Below are 26,339 nucleotides of genomic sequence, written 5' to 3' on the forward strand. Positions count from 1 at the left end.
TGTGCCTGTGTAGAAACACAATTACAATATTTAATAGATTTCCATGAGTCGTCGTGGTAGTTTATATCAAATATTGCTGTATGTCACTTTTTCTTAAAACTTTTCTGTCAAGTCACATAAGCCAAATAATTTTTCTTTTCAATATAATTTTTTTTCATTTATTTTTCTTCTTTACTGGCAAAATTTGCTGTTTGTTCAAAAAAAAAAAACTCTCAACAACCCCTCTAAAAGCCCTCAAAATTGACGATGATTATTAAGCCTGTGTTTTCCCTTGCAATCCGCTACTGCTCTTCGTCCTTGCAGCAAATAAACAATTATAAAACAAGATCATGGGCTCGAAAATTGCTTGCTAATGCTGAGCTTTCTCGATTTTACAGTGAGAAAAAGGCATTGAATGGAAAGGAACCTAAAAGTGCTGTGATTATATTTGCAAACGGTGCCGAAGAAATGGAAGTTGTTATACCAGCTGATGTGTTGCGCAGAGCTAAGGTGGTATAACAAAATAATTTGTTTGTCCCTCACTACTTATTTATTTTCCGCTGATTTTAGGTCGACGTGATTTTAGCCGGTTTATGTGATAACAAACCGGTGAAATGCAATCAAGGTTTAGTCATAGTTCCAGACTGTGCTATGAAAGATGTGGAAAATCGAAAATTTGATGCAATTGTCCTGCCAGGTGGTCTGGAAAATAACCTAGCAATGGCTGAAAGCGATAAATTTGGCGAATATCTTAAAAAGAAAGAAGAAGAAAGTTACATAGCCGCCATTTGTTCTGGGCCTTTAGCCTTAGCCGCCCATTGCATTGGCAAAGGAAAACGTGTAACTTCTTATCCCAAAATTAAGCCAGATTTGGAGTCAATTTATAAGTAAACATGTCCCGCCTCTTTTCAACTAAACCAATCGTTCACTTAAAATAATCAATATTTTTAGGTATGTCGATGATGAAAAAGTAGTTGTGGATGGTAAGCTAGTAACTAGTCAAGGTCCGGGTACAGCTTTGCTCTTTGCATTGAAACTGGTTGAACTCTTAAAAGATAAACAAGAAGCCAAAGAAATCGCGAAATTACTTTTAGTCGACAATTATTGTTAGGAACAGAAAATCTATAGCAACAATAATGCGTAAATGGAACGGGCAAATAAATTTGAAATAAATTTACTAATCCCTTGAAAATATCATAACTTCCTTGAATTCTAGTTTTTTTCGCATAAGCGTACTTTGAAATTTTCGACTTAGTCAAATAATCTATGACGTATGAAACCATTTAAGTGAATAAAAAATCGGAAAAGTCCTGAAAAAATCAAGAATCAAAATATAGGCAACATTTGATTGCAGGACAAAATTATGCCCATGTACTTCTAAAAAAAGTAACGTACAATATCGCTGACTTCCAAAATTCCTGAAATAGGGCATGTGGGCAGCACTTATTAGGCAATGACATATGCAAACTGTTGATGTGTTTTCACTTACATGATTTGGGAAAATAAGTATAGGAAGTAACGAGTGGGCTATTCTGGATGAAATTTTGAGACTCAACTTTTTCTAGTAGGCATGCTAATTGTGTACTTTGTCGAATCTCTGATTTGTATTTTTCTTTTATGTATCTTAAGAACATTCTGAAGGCCTGTCCTGTTACACTTACAAAAGGTAAAAGATATTTTCTAACCCATTTACGGTATTTATTGCAATAAAATAGCATATCGTTAGTATTCAAAATTCATTTAGTTTCATTAATGAGCCAACAGTCCGCGAGAAAAATCAAGAGAAGTTCACGTAGTGTTGGAAATCTTATTTATGCAAGTGTAAAGCTGGCTGGATATTTTTTCGATTTGAGCGACTTCATTATAATCAAAATGATTAACGAGACTTCATGAAAAAAAGAAAACGGAATAGATTTACGGTACTGCAATAGTGTCAACGTATGTCTCGAAGAGAGTCGCATTTTCGTATTCGCCGAGGGCTGACGTCAGGTTGGTCAAGTGTTGTTTATTTGATTCTTCTTAGAATATACACATTTTTAATTAACATGAATTTGTGATAGCAAAGTTCATCTTCTTCTTTTTAAGAGGTATTCAACGAGTCAACAATGGATGTCAAACTAGAAATCTCACGGTAGCACGCTGATTAGCATCCCTGCCTGGTAGATTCCCTTTCAGGGAGTCTTTTGTAAGAATAAATTCTGCTTTAAAGCTTTTCCTGTTATTCTTGATAATCGTGCTTCACAAAAGAAAAAATTCTATGGCTAATTCATTGTACTACTATCACTCCACCGCTTCTTACTAGCGAACGAAAGTTTTTTAATGTCTGCCGAGTACGATCGAGCTTATTCGAGACATTGAGAACAACAAATCGGCCCTTTTACAATCGGCCCTAATAACAGTTTAATGTTTTCCCTAAATTGTGGCCTTAAGATTTTAAAGATTTCATTTAAGTTTCGTATGCGAAGCGTTTCTTTAAAAAAATTTTTGAATTTAATGCGAATATTATTTTGGGTTGGAATTGGGGTCTTATCACCGTATATAGAAGTGAAGCGATTGATGTGGAGAGTGAAATTAATCTCCTATACAAGTTAGCAGTACATAACAAAAAATTATCTGATTCTGTGAATTGCATATGAATTAAGATGCAAGTTTGCCGCACGAAATAATTGATATAAAGAATTGAAAGTAAACATCATATCGAAAAAGCTACGGCGATAAGCTTAATTCGTAAGGGGAAATAGTGTTAAATTGAGTGCAATCGTGAAATGGAGTACATAACAACTAAAGGTTTTGCACTCTACACCACTTGTGGTAGAAGTTTGTACGGTTGGATGTAACACGCAGAAGAAATTAGGGTAGACTTGAATTTTATTATACCGACTGATTCGGATCCACTCCATCCGTCTGTCCGTCCCCGTAAACTTGTGTTTAAACTACAGGCCACCATTTCTGAGACAAGAACGAACGCTAATGAAAATGATTTCCAGCTGTCTACTCTTTCGGCGTTCTATTAAGAAAATCGCTATGCGGAAAAATATTGCAATTTTCAAAATTTCCCAACAAATTCCCGCTTTATAATAGTGTTTGCACATTTGGATATTGGTATGAAAAATTTGGTTCGGCTAAAGCATATAACTGATCTTACGAAAACTGAATCTAATTTCCCATATTTCACGGTAAATTGACATAGAAATCAGCCTTACCGACTGTGGAACATGTAGGTTTATTTTCCAGATTCCAAGATATGCCTTTGCATAAAAATAATGTCTAACTTTTCTTAGCACAAAAATAAGTGAAGTAACTATACTCAGCGAAGTTGTATGGGGTACATAATAGCGGCCTAGTACAACTCTAATGTTCTTACTTTTTTTGTATAGCATTTGGTTGAAAAACGAGTGACAGCATAACTACATGCTGTTGTATTAAGTTTAACTTAACATATCAAATCCCTTGACTCTTCACATAAGTTGTTTGTAACCTCATTAAGATTAGAGTTTATGATTTTGCAAGCATTACCTTGAAAAGGCTTAATTTGTTTATAAATAATAGCTGATGTAATTAAACAATTTTTTGTTTCGTGATAGTTTTACTAAGTTTAACTTCATGCACAGAGCTTAAAACTACTTTTGATAACGTTAACTGAAAATATTTTGATACAGTAAACGCTCTTTATTCGCAGGGCATATGTTGCATAAATATGCCGCGAATACAGAAACCGTGAATACGGAATGGTAATTTATATGGGATTGTAGGGGATACGTTGCTAGGTGACAAAATAAAAAAAAATAAAAAATATAAAAAAATCAATTTACTTGAAGTTTTTGAACATTTTGATTAATTATCTTAAGGCTTAGGCAATGGTTTGAAGAAGTTTGTAATTTTCTTTTGCTTGGCAGTTTTTAAAAGCTCCTTCAATTCAGACTGATACGCAGCAGTCGCATTAGCAATTTGCATCTTAAAAATAAGATTTCGTTCAATAGACGGATCAATGTTCATGAAGAAATCGCCAAGGTTATTTGCCATTCTTAACATTCTCCACTAAGATTTTTCAAATTAAATGTCACGTTTCCAGTGCTTGTTGAAGCCTCTTCTTCAATGGGCTGTGAATTTAATATTTCCTCCAAGTCGGTTTCAGTCGAATCTTCGTCTTGCGATTCAAGCAATTCCTGAATGTTACTTGATTCTATCTGTTCGAACGCATCTCGTCCTATTCCATTCGCGATTTCGGCTATGTTTGCAGTCAAAGTTTGAACTTGCACTTCATCAGTTTCCGCAGTCAGAGCAAGCCATAATTTTTTTCAGCATGACTTCGGTGTGTGCGGCTTCAGTTCTTCCAATGATTCTTTTATGTTTACGATGCATTTTGCTATGTCAAATTTCTACCTGCATTCCATAACATTCATATCATGATTGGATCCCATACTATCCAATATGGTTTTGAAGGTTCGTCTAATGTAATATAGCTTAAAGGTCTGGATTAATCTGCGAATAAAGAAATTTGTAGCCGCGAATATAGGAATTGGTCGCATTTTTTTAATCCGCGAATAGTGAAACCGCGAATGAAGGAAGGGCGAGTAAGGAGCTTTTACTGTATATAATGCCATATCTGCCGCAACTATTGTTTTAAAGCCATTTGTTTCTTTGATTTATTAGTAAATTTGAAAAATTATTAAATTGGATGCATTTTTAGTTGATATGTGAAACTAGGAAATAATGAAAAAAAAAATTTAATTAAAATCGAATAAATTCCATTCACATTTAATTTATTTGTGTTTCTGGTTTTTTCAGTTACTGCTCTTTCAATATTTATTGTCGTTCATACGTATATTTCTATTAATTAAATGCATGTTATTATCTTCAAAGTATCATCATCATCATCATCATCATCATCATCATCATCAATATTTGCTTTTGGTAAAAACAGAAAAGAAGCAAACTTCATATTAGTCACTGCCTATAGTTGTTGCTGATATTTATTTTCAATCGTGTAGACTTAAGCACAACTCGAGGTTGTTGCCTTAAAACACACAACTTTTCAAATCAAATAGAAGCACTGAAAACTATCTAACCTTCATAAATGTATACAATCAAATAATAGGCAATGGTTTCTCATAATGTTACACAAATGCCGTAGTATATCTTGGATGAGTTTAACGTGTTGATTTTTCCGAATAGTAAAACAAACACTTATGAAACTCGTGCTAAAGTAAGCTGATCGAAATTGAATTGAGTTAGGGCATGAAATTCGGTTAAAGTACAAATCACTTATAGAATTATTGATGGCAAATCGTTCCTTTAATGATAGTTATGTGGAGATTACATCTGCGACTTTAACTTAATTCTAACAAAACTTTCATCGAGAGATATATACCGGGGACTAGATTAACCGAGTTTTAAAATTTTTCAGAAACAAAGAGCTCCTATATCCCCGTAAGATTAAAGAATACAAGGAATAAGGAGAGTATTGCAGCGTTCTGCAGTAGTTGTGTTGATGCTTCGAATCAATGTATTACAGTCCGGCATAGGTATGGGGCAATTGTTCTTTAATATATTATTTAGCAAAGATAAGCCGACTGAATGAATATAAGGTTCTTCAAGTCTATTTTATACACTGGATTTTGGGACGTAAGGCCGAACGCTTAAATTATCTTATTGTAAACTACTCCGCTTCTTGTACAACGGTATACCAAGGTTGTTGCGGATATTCACAATACACCGATAAACCTAGATACACCTTTCATTATACCGAATGATTCAGAAACACTTTCTGAATCGATTTAAGCTTGTCTGTCCATCCGTCTGTTTTGTTTTCTTTTGTTCAGCCGACAAGCTGCAATTTCTGGAGATATTTTGATGATATTTGATACACTGACGTGCTTTTGCCAAAGGACAAAAGCTATTGAAAACGCTTCAGATTATGCCACCTTTTCAACCACTCCCCATACATAGTCTTATTTTGAAAAGTTCTTATATTAATAGGTGTGCTAGACGAAGTGGTGTAGGCCACTTAATGGCGGACCGCGTTTCACTTTAGAGTTTTAGTTCTCCTATCAGTCTGATTAAACGTAAATTAATTATCGAAAGTACATTTGGTTTATTGGCATTATCGACGCATGCACCTATTTTTGGAGTACGATCATTAGAACAGAAGATTAGTTTAAATATGTGCTAAGTCACCGTTTGGAACAAACATTGCATAAGATGGAGTAATCTCTGGTGACATTCTGGTGGCACATTCCAGTCCAATGCAGCAGATGCTTTTTGGCATATGAAACCGAGCGTTATCTTGCTGAAATATGGAACTGTCGGAATTGAACGGCGCTTGTTTTTTAGTTGAACAAAAAAACAATGTTTCCCGGTTATGGTAGGTAGAGTTGTTTGCGCAATTTATATCCCGTCTTAACAAATGCTCGCCGACAAAGTGAAAATCATATCTTAGAAAGCCTATTAAGGGCTTATCGGTATAAACAGTGTTTTATTGTATTGGAATCGTACGGAGTCTTCAACTCTGAGCAGCGCTCTGAGCAGAGCTCCTACTATCTAGAACTACATTGTGCTAAGTCAACCTAGCATAAATTGTAAAGATGTGTTCAAACATGGACTTTAAACATTCATCGCACTGGTAGAGAGTTTTAGGCATCGCAGCGTGTTCATCAAAAAACCATTGGAGATGCAAAAAACGGGTGTTGATGGTGGTTTTTAAAGCAACCGGTAATGGATGGAGATTCGTAGCTTTATTCGTAGCAAAAATTTTTCACTTTGCGTAACAGATATGCGGCGCTGATTCAGCCGCTATTTAGCTATCAGGCTGCTTATAAACTTTTCACATTGTTCAAGGTCCATAAATCAAAAATAACTTGTAGACAATAGGATTTTTTTAAGGAGATTCTCGACTGTGCCGCTTTATGTAAGTTGAAACTTTCACTGTGTCTTAGAGTCACAACTTGAAGACGTGTAGTTACGAAAATTTTTTTCTAGAATGGCTGCTTTCTATTATATAATTTAAGTTGGGAAGCTTTATACATATATATAAAACAATTATGGCCAGGGAAATTTACTCGTATAAGATTGTATAATTATTTACACATATTAATGTGCTTTGGTTGAAAATTAAACGGTTGAGAGAAAATAGGATTGGATCTATCAGGATATAAATATAAAAGTAATCAAGAAAAACGAACGGGCTTCTTGTTTAGCTTTTTTTCACTTCAATCACTTAGGGGATATCTGTTATTTGTAGGACACCGTGACGTTCAGAAAGAAAATCATAGGAAAGTGGTGGCCGCAGATTAGTGAGCACTTTATCAACTGACAAAGCGGACGCTATCGATCAGGAGATTTGAATCCGCAAACGCTGTCTTGGATTCATAACTCGTCACATTATACTATTTTCTTATTACATCTACTGTGTGATGGTACGTATATACATACTATTTTTAATTCAAACACCCAGAAAAAAAATACAACAATCCGTATGAGTATACACTAGTGATCAATTTGCGTATTCTGATTTTGACGTATTCCTCTGCCCTTCCATTCAGTCATGGTGTGTTGTTTTACTTGAGCTGCGAAATAGAAACCTGAAGTTTATCTCACATTCTGAGGTTGGATAGCTACAGCTAAAAGTTGCACAAATGAGAAACAGAGAGTGGGTATTAGAAACTTTCACATGTTTACGTGGTTTTGTTTTAAGTGCTTGGATGACGACGATTTGATTGTTTAAAGAAAATTATCATGACACTTGGTTTATGAATCCTCAAAACCTGTGCTGCTGAAACGCATGGAAAGAATTATCTCCTGAATGCTGAATCACCCTAATGCACAATAAACGCCTTGAAGATCGTTTTTGAATGTATTTTTCTCTAGCTAGTTAGTGGTAAATTACGACAGTCGTTATGTTGGTAAGTAAAATGGTTATCGTTAATAAAACCAATGTCTGCTAGTATAGTCCAATCAAGTAATAGTCTTAAGAGCAACAACAAAATTAACCGAAAGAATAACAACTCATGCGAATATATTTATTGCAAAATTCTAATAAATTAAAGAAAAAAAAAAAAAACCAAAAAAAAAATCCACAAAAAGCCCCTTCAACTGAAAATGCAAGCATAATGATGATGAATTTACTCTGCGATGCCTGAGACAGCTTGAATCATTATTAGTTACCAAGTTTTACATGGGCACATATGAACACATACACACATACGCACACACGTTCAATTTCCGTTACACTAAGCCACTTTGGCACTTACATGAAATACAAATGAAAAAATATGAAAAGTGGAAGCGCTTTGAAAACACGATAATAAAAAACACCAAATTTTCTGCCATCGACCGGTATAACCCAAAATTTTATATAAACGTTGCGATTGTAATAATTCTACTTCGTCGTCATCGTAAGCGATAATATCATTATTGTTAATATTATTGGTATTTAGAAAGACTTCATTTTCTTCGAAAGACATTTTGAAGACCAAGTATGATCGACTTGTATAACTTAGTTAGATTTAATTACAACTGATGCCAGTAAGCACTTACGAAATAAATGAAACCATCGTCACAATCCAGCGAGAAGAAAATATTATAATGTAACAGCAGCAAATATACGCTACAGTCAAGGTTTTAACTGTTACAACAGCAACAGCAGCTGCTGTGTGTGATATTTAACATTAGTATGAACAACTAAAAATAAAATAACAACAACATTAATTATATACAAATAAGAAATAAAGGTAAAAAAAAAATCTCACATCATTTTACGGCATATAATGAAATGAATTAATGAATTAATATTTAGCAGAATAATTATTAATGAGATTTAAAATCACGTAAGACTGAGCGTTCTCGAGTGCAACTTAACGCGATGCAATGACAACAGTTGTTTATTTTTAATCTGTTAGCTTCTTACGTTAGGCGAGGTAGATGGTGGTCAATTCTTTATTGGGTTTGAGAGAAGATGCTTTCCGAAAGATTTCTGTTTTATTTTCATGCCGTCAACATGGCTTACATTAGACCTATTAGAAGCTTGTAGGCCAAGAAAGCATGCCGGAAACCCTATAAAATGTAAATACGTTATTTATAAAAACGCGAGTTGTGTAACATATGTGTACTATGAGCTTAAAAATTTCTCTAATATGATCAAGTCAAATTTAAAAAAAATTGCCAATGGGCTGATCCGTAATTTGGGGTGTGATCAATAAGTAAGGTGCTTGAAAAAGGGACACAACTTTATTTTCGACAAAATAAAATTCATGAGCTTTTGCAATCGTTGCTGTGGTTGTAAACCCGATTCAGTGGTTTGAACCTTTCTACGACCATTCGGTACTTACTACCCATAATGCTTATTCAGTATTTAGTTTTTTTTTTTTTTTTGAAGTGGCGAAAAATACTCAATAGCACTGGTCCTTAAGCCAAGACTCTTTAATGCACCAAATTTTATCAAAATATCTCAAAAATTACGATTGAACACTAATTTACAAGGACAACCATCAGACGGACAGACGGACGGATGCTTAGATCAGTATAATAAAACATGGGTTGATCTTAAGCGCTACTACGTGTTACATACGACCGCTCAAATTTAATATATCCTGTACCACAAATGGTGTAGGGTATAAAAAATGGCAAAAAATGGAACTAAAAGATATCAAGAGCGTTTAAAATAATTTCATAACTCAATTCAATTATATTCATTTTCCATCTTTCTCAACCAATTTGATACGAATGCCATATGTAACCAACAGATAAAATCTATATTACGATTATATTCGACTTAGCAAGAAAGGTTACAAGAATTCTTTGACTTAAATATAGAGCGCAATTATTCGTTACCTAACCTTCGTATGATTGTTGTTTCTACCCCGCAAAATCCATAGCCGAATGGACAAACGGCAAAATTTTCGTGCACATCTAACTCAATGATTACTCATTAGCGATCATCTAAATTGCAGATAGGTTTTACTTTACTTTCCGAAAGTGAAACAAATTAAGCGAACGTTAATGAATGATAATAATTTTAAAAAGAAAAAAAAATTAACTTGTTTCCTTCACTACCATTTGAGTTGATGTTAACATTATATTATTTTTTATCTCAATTAGAAAGCACTCAAAATGGTATTTGCTCGTTGCGTCTTATAAAATAGAGCATTAGCATGCCAAGAGTGTAGTTATATTAACTGCAGCACGTTTTGCGTTTGTTAGCATTTTTTTTTTTTTTCTTAATTAATTGTAAAATTCCCATAACGCAGCATTTAGTTGAATTTCAAACGCAATTTGCATTCGCTTTCAATAGAAGTTTCGTTTGAACTGACTCATTAAAAAAAAATCTATTTATTTATTTAATTAAAAGGCAGGTAAGATGACAGGTTCTTGACCTTAAATTGATGTTTAATTGACATTTGCTGAGCAATTTCAATATACTCAGGTCACCGTGATCGTTTAAAAGTCAAACAAATATCTCGTGTTATTGTAATGTACCAGTAATGGTAGAAACAATTGTACATATGGCTTTGTGAGCCTTTCTGTGTCAACTACCTGCTACCTAGCATAAGCGACACGCGAATACAAAAGAAGATTTGATTCTTGCACATGCACACATAGCCATGCGTTATCTGGATTACTTCCTCTTAAGCACAGAAATTTTCAAAGTAACACCAATACTCAAATTAAATTGTGCGAATGTCGAATATTGGAAATATTTTTTCTATTATTATTATTATTATTATTATTTTAATTTTAGACTAATGAATTGAATTTTTAGACTAAAAAAAGAGACATTGAGCACTAGCAACACAGGCTATCGGCTCTAATTTAAATAAATGGATATTAGATAATAAGCTTAGTAGTATTAATAAAGTAAAATATTGAATTGATATTTTGTTCTGAAGTTGATTGTAGAATGTTCAAAGGGTTAATCGTTCCAAATGCAATACTTCTAGCCAAGGAAAAGTTGAGGCAGTCGCAGAGAATGTGCTTTATAATAAGAGTTTGTCCACAACAGCAGATTGGGGGAGAAGACTTCTTCAGGATCCATTGGTGAATTGCAATTGTATGACCAAGGCGAATTCTCGAAAATGTTTGGATCTTGGTTTTCTCAACATTTGTTGGATATAGAGGTGGAGTTAATTGAGGGTTAATGCAAGAGTAGTGTTGATGATGGTATTGTAAATTTCCTTCTGCAATTTTCTCTTTAACTTTTCTTCCAATGTATCTTTGAAGATCCAACTTTTGCATGACATCATCCATAATTAGAAGAGCAGAAGCAGCATACTTTGCCGCTCGATCAGCCTGCTCATTTCCCAGTAAACCGATGTGACTTGGTACCCATAACATTTTAATTTTTCCGTCGGGTGTAGTAATTATATTCCTTAATTTGTTGATGGTGCTCCATCTCGAAGTCGAAGGGTTCCGGGTAGCTAGTAATACAGACAAACTGTCAGTAGCAATGACGGTTTTGAGTTTGTTTTTATGGGCAAGGTTGGCAGCGTGAAGGATAGCTCTGGCTTCGGTTATGAAAGTTGAAGTGCTTTCGTGAAATATGTGGTTGAGAAGAACCCGTGCGCATCTACCACCGCGCAAGCAGGAGGCAGACCAGGAGATTTTGAGCCGTCTGTGTACAAAAGATTCCAACCAGTATTGTCCAATACTTGGGTTTTCTCAGCTATTAGATTCCTGAAGACGTAATTTGGAGTATCTTCTTTCTTGTGCCTAGACAGTGAGATGTCAAAAGAGCAGTCTTTCAAAATCCAGGGAGGTTTAACACCAAAAGAGCGGGAAAGTTTTAAGGGAATGTTCAATTCCTTTGCGATGCACAAAAAATGGTCAATTGCAGATGGTGACTTTGGAATTTTCTTCGCAATAATAATCTTTCTTACGTCATCACCGAGAATGGATTTGTTTGAATTAAGAAGCTTAGGGACTATTTTAGCTTTTAACTTTTATTTTTTCTAAATTGATAGCATTGTGGCAGACATCTGTATCACATTTGACATTATAAACGTCATTAGTGTTTCAGCCGTGCTCGCTTACGCGAAGAAGTTCCATTAAATTTTGTTTGCGAAATGACATTTCTTGTGCAAAAACGTTTAGAATGTTGCATAGACGCTTTGGTGAACACATTTTGTCGGGGAAAAAAAGGATAATTTGTAACGATTTGCTTAAGCACTTCCGTTTTTTGCTTAAATTGATCATTTTTATAACCAAAAGCACTTGGTGTCGTTCGACCGATTTGACCTGTTGTCAAGACCAAAGTCCGCGCGAGAGCTTCCAATGTTTTTGCAAATTTGAAGTCGATTACTTCGTTTTTGCGACTAGGAGAATGTGTACGACTGGTATTGCACAGTCGGATAGATGGACACCCCTAAATCGATTCAGAGTTTGATGTTGATTAAGAGTATATAACTTTGTACGGTCTCTGATGCTTTCTGCTAGTTTTTTCTTTTTCTTAGTCTTTTTTACGATAATGGTTGTGGGTATAAAAGATTTGGTCATAGCTGAATGGAATTTTCTACTTGTTTTGATTACCTTTTATTGTTTACCTTTTTTCATTTTTATTCTTTTAAAAATAACCCTATTTTTAATATTTTTATCAATGGTAGTCCAATGGAGTCTAATAGATAGACGTACTTACGTCATGTAAAAAATTTAATCTGATCAAAAGCGTTTTTACTTCGTCGGGTCGCTGAAGCTGCACTCTAGCGAAAAAGTGAGTACACTACTCTTAAATGCAAGAGTTGGTAAACTAAAGCGTGTTCTAGACCGAAATGATACTAAATAGGACAACGACTACCTGTTGCTTGACATTGACTCAAGGTGAAAGGATTTCACAAAATGAACTCGCAATCGAATCTTTTATCTAATAAATATTATTTATTGGCTATTCTCAGTTCACGTTATACTTCAGGTATTTTGACTGACTTGACCCATATTTAATGGCTGCAAGAACTACGTAATAATGTTCTATTGATGTTTTTTTTAAACGTTTTCAAAAACTTTTTGCGTGAAACTATAGTCAATAAAAGCAAATTAAACTTTCAAATAAAATTTTCCAGAACATGTAAAAAAATTATCCTAAAGATATATTCAGTTTTAATTGGTTACAGAATAAATCATTTCCGTTTTCGTAATGGAACACTGCCTGATATAGATTAAACAACTTTTCTAAGAGAGCGCACCTTATTAACGCATTAAAACAGTCTCTCTGTTTGTTTTCTCTTTATGAAAAGCCATTAACCCCGTATGGATTGTGTTGACAACTACATTAACAACGTTAATCTGGTCGGTTGAATGTGAAGTATTTTTTATTGCGTTATGTTGAAACTATTGCAAAAAAAAAGCAAGAAAGCTGTGGTCAAATAAAGCCAACCGTTAGATACCTTACGCCACATTGCATAGTCCAGTTATTCGCTCGTTTTAGTAACAATACACTAGGAAGTATACATTATTTAAGCAAGGGCATGATTTTCATCAAAGTCCGCATATTGGAGGATGGCCAAAATATCGTATGGCGTGATCCAAATGTAGCATTTATTTCCTAAAATTTTTATTATTTTTCCGTTTCCATCATAAAATAATTGAAATTAGATTTTCTACTATATATGTGAAGTCAAAAAAATGGACCTATGTGATCCACTTTCGGTACCGTAAATTTTTATCCTCAATCTTTACTGTGCACTAATTTTCATTATAATATATTAAAAACGATACTTTTTTCTGAAGGGCATACTATTTAGAAATCTCATAAGGAGAGAAGTCCAAGCAATAGACCCATGTGTTTCAAATTAGGTCTATTAATTTTTATGCCAAATTATTATCATGAAGAAATTTTCATCATAAGACATTAACAATTAGATCTCTTTGGGTTTACAATTAAAACAAAAATTACAAACAAAAAAATGGATCTGCTTGGTCCAAACTTAGTAAGGTTGACTTCTTTGTCAATATTGAAAATCAGACATTTGTACCATTTAAAGATTCAGTTTTCGTAGAAACGGTCCTATTAGCGAGGATACAAAAAATTGCCCCAGCCGAGGCAAAGTTTCACTCCAATTTAGAATGTCGAGATACTATTCCTCAGCGATTTACAACGAGAAGTTTTCAAAATTGAAATTTTGAAAAGTTGTTGTATGAGAAGTGGGGGAAAAGTTTACCTACCTAGGGCATTCTCAATAGCGTTCGACCTTGGAGCAAAACATGTCAGTGCACCGAATTTCACCAAAATATCTCAAAAATTGCTACTTGTAGCTTGAACACAGATATATATGGACAGATATCAAAAGGACAGATAAGCTTAGTATAATAAGAGATGTAATAAAAGGCGAATCTATTCTAAGCCTTTCTGGATCTTACATATGTCCGTACAAACTTAATATACCCTGTACCGCAAATGGTGCTGTAACAAAAGCAGAAAAAAAAAACCAAAAAGAAAAAGAAATTGTTTTTAGCTTAGACCGAATCGCTCGATGCCTTTCAATCGATTATTGGCTTTATTTGCTTAATAGCGGATCTGACCTTGGTCCTTTTGGACCTCTATGTAGCAGCAAACATCTTACGGCTGTTCTGTAACCTATTGCTACTCATAACGCAACATATCTAAATACTTAATGCAAAGCGTCTGATTTCTTACATAAAGAACACTAAGGGTGCAGGTGATGCTTACATCTTAATTGTGGGCAAATTTAAGAATAGTATTTTTTTTTTCTTTATGAATTTGTTCGAACCAGTTTAAAAGACAAAAATCACATATCACATTACGAATTGCGTAGAAAGACTAACAGAGAGACCTACAATAACAAATGAAATTCATTCTTTGCGAAATAATTTTATGCAATTGCTATCGCATTTTTTTTTTTGGGAACATTGGCAAAATTTAATATATTTCCCGTGATGTACACAACCCTTAGCTAAGAAGTGTAAAGATATCGATGTTGTAAACAAAAACGTGCTTTCATGACTAGAAAGCTAACTGAAAACAATAGTAAGATTAGTATAAGTTTTATTAAACTATAAAATGTAGAAAAAATCCTAGAGGTTCGCACACGATTCTTTGACACCCATCACCTAAGAAAACGATGGGTTATCAAAAATAAATATGTCTTGTTGGTTGGACACATCGGGCTCTTATTGCATAATATTTTTTTATGAAATTCTCTTTTGACTCTATATTTTCTCTCTTGTGCATTTCTTCTTATAAATCTTGTAAAGAGTGAGAATCCTTTTAAAATAAAATTCCAAGTTAAAAAAGAATTAAACAATGATTTTTGCTCGAAGTACTGTCTAACGCTAAACACTGCATATTTCATTGTATACGCTCAACGTCATTATACTAAAAAACTACGAGACAATCGCTTTTGGCATATTGGGCCTGTTTTTGGACTCTTTGGAGGTATTCTTCGTAGCGGTTGCAGTTGATAGAAGCAACCTCCAATAGACCTCAAGTTTAGGCGCCAATGATATTCATCATAGTCACTCGAGTTTTAAATGTCATAAGAGTTTTATCGCTTGTCATGTTTGATGCAAATGCCTCTTTTGTCTCCTTTTTTTACCACTGTAGAATTAATTATACTGTTACGCAAAGCTTGTAGATATTACTCTCAAATGGAGAAATCGCAGCTTTACTACGTCCTATGGGGCTCAATTGGCTTTCATTCAAAACCTGGCAAGATCTTATTCCAAGTCCCAAAGAAAGAAAGTGTTCGGGCTGTAGAGCTTAACTTTGAGTTAAGACTGATTTCGGGAATAATTTCTCTTTACTCAAAAACGAACGATGACATTGTACTGCATACTAACTTTATGGTTTCTTTTGTAAATCAAAGTGGCACGCTTCAAAGACCCTATGAAGTAAGATATTGAATGAATTAAACCTGCGAAGTGTGCAAGCCCGTTCGTCTATGTGTATGCTGTTTCTTGTTAGAAAGCTTGCTTTCGCAAAAATCACAAAAAAAAGAAGCCGTAACTTTACTTGAACGGTATTGTTGAGCTGAAGGAAAAACCGAAAACCAACAGTCATAAAAACTCTTCTCCAGAATAGTGCCTGGGTCAAGTCAAGGTCAAATCTGGTTCAATGACGTGGAGCATGCTAATGTGAATGCTCGTTCGGTAAACCCATTAGGCCATGGCCACCCTCTTTCCCTTTCTCTTTGCTTATTTCTTTTTAACCCTTACTGAGTTACTAGTATGGGGCACCTCTTCTGCCTGACCAGTTATATTAACAATAAAAAGAAAATTGATTTCTTCAGCAATTTCTGTTATCTTAGATATAACAAGATATTCTTGTTGTACGATTAAGTTACTTCCGCTTGACATGTGAAGCAAATAAACTGCAGCCTAAGGTTGCTGAAGGGAATTTCAAACGTTTGCAAACTAACCGATAAATTTAAGATAATTTTTCTGACATAATAATTTAAGAAATCTTATTGATAGTAAATGACAACAAGTCGTTTATATAAATGGAAGGTGGAGACATTTGAGTCGTGAGTAAACTTTTAGTTCATTACTATTCAAGCATAAAAAATTCTTTCTAATCATGGTTTGCAATAATTCTATATTGTTTTTTGCATTTGATTTGTTTTTAATATCCTTAAGTTGATTTATTATTAAAACACTTATTTCATTCATATTGTTCAACTTTAAAACTTATTATCGTGTACATTAGTTTATAACTCTTTTGTTTTTTTGTTTTTTTTTTTTTTTTCTTACAAAAGTTAAGTGCGTGCCTTTGATTGTTATTTATTCACTGCATAGTCGTTCATAACATATTATTTTCAATAAATTTTTATTAATGTCAAGTAATAGCTGAATTATTGCGGTTTCATCAGCCCACTTATTGACTCGCAAAGCATTTTTGTCTATTATTTTGTTTGTAATTTGATAAATGTTCTAAGGTTATGGACGGAACGTAAATACTTATTCATGTATTATGTATTTGTTTTAAATAAAATTAAATAAATAAACAAAGAAAAGAAAAATTGATTATATAAAAATAGGTCTCCCTCTGCTAATTACTGCAGTACCCTTGATATGAAAACGAATTATAAGACTTAGGCTTTCGTTATCGTCATTATAAAATTAATGCCGCATACGATTTCTATGACTAACTCTATAATAGTAATATTTGTCGATCAATTACGGCAAATAAGCAATCGATACTTGACCCTCATGGCACACACCGGCTATATCAGTAATTGCTTTGCTTTCTATTTTCATCCGTAATATGTTATGAGTATATAGATCTACAGATAACTACGCTATATTGAGCAGCTACGAATATTGTTTTGTGATCTTCTTTAATACATTTTTGAAATTTGTTTATTTAGTCACATGTGAGGCTCAGGTACAATATAACAAGCGAATTAAGTGATAGAGCCACAGGAAGCTTCTCTAAAAGTCAATTTTTTTTCATTCGCTTAAATTATCTCTTCTAACACTCAAGAATGATACCAAAAGAGAATTGTGGGCATGGTAACATTTTAAATGCTCAAAAAAATTGATATTTTGAATATAATCATATGGCAGTAAACGAGCACTTGAACTGTAAACGAATTTTGAAAACGGCACGAAATGTAACTCAACCAATTGTCATTTCCATACACTTGTGGCGCAGGGTATATTAAGTCTGTTCGGACGTATCTAACACTCAGAGGCACGTTTTATTATGCCAATCTAAGCCTGCCTGTCTTTTTGTCCTTCTGTCCGGCCGATGTCTGTCCATGTAAATTTGTGCTCATTCTGTAGTTATTAATTTCCAATTTAGTACACTGACGTGCTTTGGTCCAAGGAAGAATTCTATTAAAAATGGCTCGGATCGGTCCACTTTTTCAACCACTCCTCATATAATGAAAAAAATTTGCTGGATTATAGCATTTCGTTGTTCTAAATCGGTACGAAAATTTCATTCGGTTACGACAACTTTTTCAACCCTCTCTCATGTAACCGTTTCAACGAAAACTGAAACTTTATATGGAAAAAAGGTCTAATTTTCAATATTTAATGGTGAAGTTGGTCCGTTATAGCACTTATAAGGATTCTTACAAAATGTAAATCCTTATATGCCAACAAGGCCTATTTGTTAATGTTTCACATTGAAAATTTGCTCATGACAGTAATTTGACCAAGTAGGTCTACTTCTTGGACACCACTCTATATACGATTTCCTATGAATAATAAGTAATAGGTTAAATTTTTAATCTATTACGATGAAAATTAGTCCATAATGGAAATTGAGCAAAAGAAAATAATAATACAGAATTTGGATCACATATATCTATTTTTTAGATCCCAACACTAATAGGGTTTATCATGAAAAGCAAGCCCTTTTACATAGCAAAAATCTAATTTGTAGTTTTTTATGACGTAAAATGCAAAATAATAACATTTTTCGGACATAAATTATGTTTCCTATATTTGGATCATTTCTTTTGATAGCCTGGGTTGTTGTTCAAATTTTGATCAGTTGCATTGTGTACCACAAAGCCTCGTAAATTGGCAGTGTCTTGCGAAAACGGCTTCAATGTTGCCACTTCTTAACACCTTTCGGAAATAAGTTTTGCTTTTTTGTTTGATACTTCAATATATTTCTAACAATACGCGTGAGTGGCCGAGTAGGCTTAGGATCCCGACTAAAAACTCAATAATCGTGGGTTCATATCTCGAGTGCGGTAGAATTTTCAATGAAGCTGATAATCTCAGACACTAGTGCTTTAATAGATGAATCTTTGAATCTATTTCTCTGGCTAAACTAATTAGAATAAAAATAATAATAATATGCCTAACGATTTCGCCAATTATTATTTTTCTATCACCTTTCTTCTTATCTTTCGTTCTTTCGTTTTTTTAATAGCGTGGAAACCCCCTTTTTCCAAAACTGTTGCAGTTGCCTTTCTACTTAAGTAAACTCTTAAAAATAAATCTGTCACTTAACGTTAGGATTTAATTTTTAAAGTTCGAAAAATATAGAAAAACTAAAAAGAACAAAACAAAGGAAAAAAATAAGGCCGATACACCTTTAACATAGAAGACCGGATTCGTATCCGGTATAATTCGAAGCTGAGAGTGAACCTGTAAACATGTATCTCCTCCAATCGTACGAAGAAAGATTGCTTAGATGCGACACATGTAAGACACACATATTAATATTAAATGTTTTCATAGTATTAATGGAGTCCCAAATTGAAGCATATTATGGATATAATTGAGGTTTTCGCAAAGAACAATAAACAGGTTGAAAAGCTCATAGTTATGTCCACATTGGTTAAAGAACGATTGGAGCATTGAAATTTACGAAGAATCAATAACATCGCTTACTAACTTAAATAAGGAGGAGATAACTAAGGTTTTGTTATGAAGAATGGGCTAACAGTAGTAAGCTGTTTTCATAAGTTGAAAAAAGATAGTAATAGATTCTTTTCAAAATTTTTAACGGTGAAGATAAGAATTGCTCCTGAACTGATAGTAATAGGAAGACTCTCGTCCACCAATTCATGGAGACTACTCGTGGCGTAGCCTAATTTAAGAAAAATTTTATGTTTAGATTCAAACGTAGCCCTTGGTCACATAAAACACCTGGGTCAATCAAGGAATCAATATACTTTTCCCAATTTCTTGGAATTAGTAGAAAATGCGTTTCTTCTTAAGAACGGCAACTTTTTGCATTTTTTTAATTTTTGTGTCGTACAATTACTTGAGCATCTTGTAGTTAAATTATGTAAATCTAACTGCCCTAATCTACATCTTCTGACTGTTTTGCAATCTGCCATCAAATAAGTGTTTTTTTGGACGCCCCTGTATAATCTAAAAGTAAAAGTAAAAAATTTTAAATTTATTTTTGTGTTGTATTTTTTCAATTCATATGCGTATTTCTCGGAGGTAATCAGTTACAGCATTTTGACGTGACGGTGGTTGTAGGCGAGCATTTCAATGAAGTTCGAAAACGTTTGACGAAAAGGTCCTTAATTAAGAAATTGATTGTCTTGCGATTATGACTGTTCTCGCAAATGGTAATAAACGGATGGACAGACGGACAAAGGTAAATCAACTGATAGTCTTATGGTGATCCAGTATGTTTACACTTTATATGACTCTGATGGGTATTTTTGGGCATGACCATCTAAGGAGTGTAAATGCATTCCATAGAAAGGACTCGCTTTGGTAGCTTGCTTGCTAATAAAGTCATTGCATGACTGATGAGAATGATTTCATTAATTCCCTCGACATGATATGGGAATCAAGTATGTTGCGATTGCTTGGATTTATGCCTTGAGCATATGCGCTCTTCCGCTCAAGAAAATTGGAAAGGTTTACATAGAGCAAATCGTAGAGAGGTTTCTCAAAACATCAAGCTCGCAACTTACGTCCACGTTATCTCAGAGCATTACGCAAACTATTCACAAAGGGAGGTACGTCGATATTCGATAAATTGAGCTCATCACATTTCTGCTGCTTCGTGTAAGCAGTTTTTTCGCGAATTCCTTCTTTAATCGAAAATATTCACATGTTTATTAGATAGTTTTAAAGCAGATAAATGACTCATGTTTACTTAGCTAAGAGTCCAAACAGTTTTTTCTTAAGTAAGCCAGTAATTTTTTTTTTTACCTACCACCTGCTTACTTAAGTTTAATGTAGTGCTTTGCATTTTTACATCCATATTTTTTTAATTAACCGAACGAAATATTTAGACAAAATGCAGCAGAGACTTTTCTTATTCAATGTGTAAGCTTTTTCATAAATATTTATTTACTTAACCGAATAAATGAATTGCACAAAATATAGATACGTTTCACTTAACCAGACTTAGTAGTATATCTGCTGATTTACTCCAAGCGCAAAAGAAAATATAAACATTTTTGTCTGAGTTGAGCCGTAACAAATATGAATTCTTTTTATTTACTAGAGTGAGTCAGTTTTTCTTGCAGATATGTTTCTTGAATTGTGTAAATATTTTATGCAAAATATACAGACTTTTGCTTTAATTAAGCATTTTGTGTTTCCTTGGAGTTATTTAATTTAATAAAATTGCGCAAAACATTAACTTTTATGCAACTCACGAAGAGGAGCACAACAGCGAAGACTATCGCTTCGCTGAAAGTAAAACTTATGTGTTTTATAATAACATATGTATTAGGTAGACCGGAATTTTCTGGCGGTTTTTTCCGACACCGGATTAAAATAACTTTTTTCACGTAGCTAGACATATAATTGCGGTTGAAGGTATATATTTTTATGTAGAGCAGGTTTATGTTCACTTTGTAAAGACTTTCAAAGTGATCGATTATGTTATGGTAGCGAGCGGTAATTTTTAAGACACATTTTACTTTTTTTGTTTAAAAAAAGGTTAAAAGCGCTGCAGAAGCGTATACAGAAATATGAGACGCGTATGGAACTAACGATGTAGCTGAACGGGCTTGCCAAAATTGGTTTGCGAAATTTCTTTATGGAAATTTTTCAATAAAAGCTTTACACCGTTGTGGTAGGTTAAATGCAAGGTTGTGATGTAAACTGATGTGAGTGAGTGAGCGAGTGAGTGAGCGAGATTAGACAGAAACTTAATTTATCCGAAACAAATGTTAGTGGAATGGGACCGGTAAAAAAACTGGATATTTGGGAGCCAAATCTTGTAAAAGGATTTTATTTAACACAGCGCGATATGCTATCGGAGCGAAACCAAAACGATCCATTTCTGAAAAGAATTTTAACTTGTGATGGAAAAAGCATTCTATACCAAAGTAGGCAACGCAAGAGACCGTAGTCAAAACACGGCGAACCATCTCAAACAACACCAAAACCCGCTATCCGCGAACAATAGATTTAGTTTTTGCATATGGTGAGATCATAAAGGAATATTATATTACAAGCTTCTGTCGCGTAACAAAACAATTAATTCTGAAGTATGCTGTAAAATTAAAGGAAACGTTGCAACACTAACGTCCAGGATTGATCAACTGGAAAATATTGTTTTTCATCATGACGAGAATTCATATTTCTTTCTTCAAAAATTATTGAACTTGGCTGGGAAGTATTTCCACATCCGCCGCAGAGTCTTGATATTGAACCATCTTTTTTGTTCTCTGCAAAACTTTTTATCTAACAAAACTGTCAAGTCAGAGGACGGTTTTTGCAAAAGATTAAATGATGAGGGGACAATGAACTTGCTTCAAAAGTGGCTACTTGCTATTGAACAAAATGCCAAACATATAACCTAAAAAACTCATTCCTTATATAAAAAAAAAATTATGTAATTTCGTGGTGAAAATCCGCGGCAAATTTCGGGACTACCTAATAAAAACATAAATATGTTTTAATAAAGTGTATATATTATAAGAATTATTGTGGATTAATTGTGTGGGAACACATAGATGTTAGAATTTTCCTTGATGATTTAACGGATTCATGCCCAAAGTGCGCCTTGTTTTTGAGGTTAGCATACTGCATCTAGTCACTTAGTAGATTGTTTAGAGTTGCAAAGGTGAAGTTACGTAATAGATGAGTGTGAGTGTGTTTAGTAATGAAAGTTTTAAGAAAGGCTTCAAATCTTTTATGCTTCTGTGTTCTGGAAAGATCGTTTTACTATCCAAAGGAATAATTATTTTGTAGTATTGAATGAGTATTTGGCAAAGGTGCGGAATTACAGGCTCCTTTAGTTGCGAGGTCTGCTAGTTCATTACATGGAAAGGCACCTATAGGAGTCGCAGTTTATTGGGATTTTGAATGAGCTTTTCTCTCAACTGTGTGTCATCGAAGGATTGTTGAATTTTATACGCTTATTCTCTAAAGTGGTACAATACATGCAAACTTATCGAGAATTGTAAACAAACGTATTCTCTCAGTTGGTTGAATTTTTATACATGCAATAAAAAGAAAGAAATTTCTTTTCGCTGAAGATGGCGTTTACTTCATATAAAAGTAAGTGTCATTGTTAGATGCAAAAATTGCATTACTTGCACGTAAGTGTAAAATCCGTTTGAAGGGAATAAGAATACGGCTCTCCCTTCATTATAGTTAAATAAGACGTTTTTGTGATATCCTCCTTTAACTAATTGTTGAAGCTATTAAAATCAAATCAGAATATTGCTCTGAAGTATTTCATTTCAAGTCAACGACCAATTTTTTCTTATGCATGTTTTCTTAAAGGAAAACACTGTTTGTATAAAATGCAAACATTTTCTTTACTTAAGTGAGCCGCTAACTTTCTCTTATATTCAGGTTTATTTAATTGAATAAATAGTTTACGCGAAATGTAGACGATATACTTCTAATTAGGTTCTCTGCTTTTCCCGGCACGTCTGCTCACTTAGTGTAAAGATAGCTTCCTGGATTAAGTTCGTTATTCATGCGCTTACTTAAAACTAACCATTATTTGGATAAAATATGGTTTCATATTTGCCTTTAGTCCTAGATTTTCGCAAGCCCATCAATTTGAAGGTTACATTTTGTGAATTGTCACAGTCATTACGATCACTTTCATGTTCAATCCAAAAATAATTTCAATCGGTTTGCTAACACATCCACAATTAAGGTTAAAACTCAATGCAAAAAGCGTTCGAATAAATGGAAAATAACTCGAGAATAATTTAGAATTAAAAGTTTGTCGTTAACTATTGACGATTGGAATAATTTTTGCGTTCAACAAGGACGTGGTTCTTGTAAGCAATTGAAAGTTTGAAAAAATTATTTGCGTTTTTTGGGATTTCTTTAATATTTTCTGGCTTGTGTCAACAGGCGTGCTTGTTAAACTCCTATTCTTCATCGATCAAAGAATGTTTGCGCCAAACATTACCTTACTATCTTCATTTTTGCGACTGTGGCGATTGGCAAAATATATCCGTTATAGCAATATACAACGTGTAGCAAAGTGAGCGCGTTAAAGAAAAAAAATATTATACATATATATATATTCTATATTACATCGTTTAAAATCAATGGGTAACATTTGAAGACATCTACGTACTTGTGCAGAATTTTTTAAATCAAAAATCCATCAAATTGACGGCTTAACTGGGTTACAAGCTTTTTCTCATATAGATTAAACCGTTTTGTCTATATTTAGTCCTTTGTTTTTGCTTCACCATCTGCTTATAAAATGCAATTATTTTCCTCAGATATTTTCACACGATACACGCGCGATTTCCATTTAAGTGCGTCATCTGTTTATTTAAGTGAAAATACTGTTTGGGTTGAGCTCAAACTCCTTTCGCTTAATTGAGCAGCTTGTTTTGGCACAGATATCTGCTAACCTGGCGTATTAAACCATTTATGGTGTTTTCCCTTTCAATTGCGAAAACTATTTTTGCTTACAAATTTCTCTATCTCAATGTTTTATAAAAGATATTTTATATCCACTTATATACTTTGGATGTACACGCGGTATAGGTGCCGACTTAGTTAAACGCAAAAATCATTTATAAAAATGTTCTGATTGATGAAGAATTCAATGGAATCAGTTTGCATGAAAAAAGTGTTTTCTTGTCGATATCTCAATATATTTGCTATCACTCGTTTGCCTTAATATGTGAGAGTAACCTGTTTTCTTTAAACGCGTTAAAATGAAATAGATTACTTCCTTCTTATTACAAAAAAAAAAAAAATAAATAAATAAAAAAACACAGAAATGCTTCCACTTTTGAACACAGTTATTGTAAACAGTTTAATTTATAACGGTTGTTTAATTGCACTAATAGGCGTTGTATTCATTAACCATAAGTTTCAAGCAAAAATTTTCCCTAAAGCGAAGGAAGGTGTGCACGTTTCAATAAACATAAATAAAGAATGCTTGCTTGAATATAAAAATTAGCTCCGATCGAATGCAAAACATTGATTTGTTATGCCACACACCAATTATAATGTAAGGACATATTCAGTGTAAGGGTGCATATGTAACACTCAGAAGGGCTCAAGGAAAACCTAGCTTTTATTATATCGATCGATTCAGAATCATTTTCTAAATTTATCTAAGCTTGTCTGTCTGTCTGCTCGCCTTCGCTATGATAAAAGCTGACTCTATCTGAGGTCCTCCTGCGAGTCAGGAAGTAATGCCCGTCTGTCCCTCTCGTATTATGATAACCTTCCCGTTTTTCGGCCACTTCTTATGTAAAGCCTTACTTTTAAAAAGTCGTTATATGAATAACTGTAGAATGGCGCGGAGTATTTAGCTACGATAGTCTTTTATATTTGTTTTGTTTTGTATTTGGCTTAAAAATTAAGATGCCTTATCCTTTCATTCATAAGTTATAGCTAGGCTTACATGTTCTGAGGATGTAGGCCACAATGTATGTAGGCAGCAATCTTATTATTATGCATTCATTGGTTATGTGTTTCTGAGTTTTGGAATGCTAGTAGAATTAATAAAAAAAATAACATATAAACAACACCTTAAAATAAAATACATATATATATATATACATAAATTTTATTTTTGTTTTTCTTATTATTATTGTTATAATATATTTTTTATTTGGTGCTAAGATAAACATTAAGAAAATATGGTTTATAGAGCGCAGGTGGTGCTTATTGTTATTTATATAATATACAAAACAAAAAATTAAATTATTTTATTGTTACCACGATAAAGATCACAACAAACCATTGTTTGTTGGCGTAAACAATGTCAATTAAAAATTTGCTTAACTATATGTATAAATTTATGCATATATAATGCATATGTGTAACACTTACCTGAAAGACAAACATAAATATTTGAAAGGTTGGCATTATTTGAAATAAACTCAACAGCAGTGTCCATAGAAAATTCCATTTACCATAATGACCCACATAATTGGAAATAATATCGCTGTCAATGTCATCGCTTAAATCGGGTGCAGTTGATAAAGTTAGGGTGTCTTTTTTCAAATCTTGCGAATGACGGCGAAAATCGAAGGAAATAACACTAATTTCAGGAGTGCGAACTCGTTTGTGTTCGTGATAACCGCCATAAAGATTTGAATCATTACAACCGCGTTTCGAACGACCATTAAGATTGGCATCGAAACTTAAAGATCCACGTCGTAAAACACCGCTCATTTTGCTTGCAGATCATATAGGTTTCACAATAATTAAGTTTAACGTTTGCTTAAAAAAAAGGCAATTTTTTTATTTGGTTTTTTTTTTTTTTTGTGAACTTCTATCGCACTTTAAAAATATTTTTGTGTTTATTTGTTTTTTATTTTTATTTGATTTTGATTTTCGTTTTTATATGTTCACTACACTTTGGCTAACAACGATCTAATTCAGATAACGTTTTGTATGATTATTATGGACTAACTCCGTTTACTGTTATATTTATAAAGGAATTATGTGTTGCTATTGTGTACGATATTGTGTGTGTGTAGATGTTTTTATTTGTTTGTGTGTTAGTGCTTCAACTTATTGAAACTGCA

General features: G+C 33.5%; 2 protein-coding genes across 2 annotated transcripts in view; one reads left to right on the forward strand and one right to left on the reverse strand.

Annotated features, from left to right (window-relative positions):
• Positions 1-26,231, reverse strand: part of LOC119641431 (organic cation transporter protein) — a 48,876-nt gene extending 22,645 nt beyond the window's left edge. The window contains exons 1-2 of the mRNA XM_038040120.1: positions 25,608-26,231; positions 8,229-8,428 (exon numbers count right to left, since the gene is read on the reverse strand). Of these exons, the coding sequence (XP_037896048.1) occupies positions 8,229-8,428; positions 25,608-25,983 (576 nt within the window). The 5' untranslated portion in view covers positions 25,984-26,231. The remainder of the gene's footprint in view (positions 1-8,228; positions 8,429-25,607) is intronic.
• On the forward strand, positions 207-966 carry LOC119641507 (protein DJ-1alpha-like). Its single transcript, XM_038040228.1, has 2 exons — positions 207-489; positions 550-966. The coding sequence occupies exons 1-2, from the start codon at positions 247-249 to the stop codon at positions 868-870; spliced, it is 564 nt and encodes a 187-aa protein (XP_037896156.1). The 5' UTR covers positions 207-246; the 3' UTR covers positions 871-966.
• Positions 26,232-26,339: the final 108 nt, after the last annotated feature.

Source organism: Glossina fuscipes, unplaced genomic scaffold (genome assembly GCF_014805625.2).
Source record: "Glossina fuscipes isolate IAEA_lab_2018 unplaced genomic scaffold, Yale_Gfus_2 150, whole genome shotgun sequence".
NCBI lineage: Eukaryota > Metazoa > Arthropoda > Insecta > Diptera > Glossinidae > Glossina > Glossina fuscipes.

Coding starts and splice junctions, on each gene's coding strand:
- LOC119641507 (XM_038040228.1), top strand. CDS start 247: ATGATTATTAAGCCTGTGTTTTCCCTTGCAATCCGCTACTGCTCTTCG. Junction 490..549: donor ATGTGTTGCGCAGAGCTAAG/GTGGTATAACAA, acceptor CGCTGATTTTAG/GTCGACGTGATTTTAGCCGG.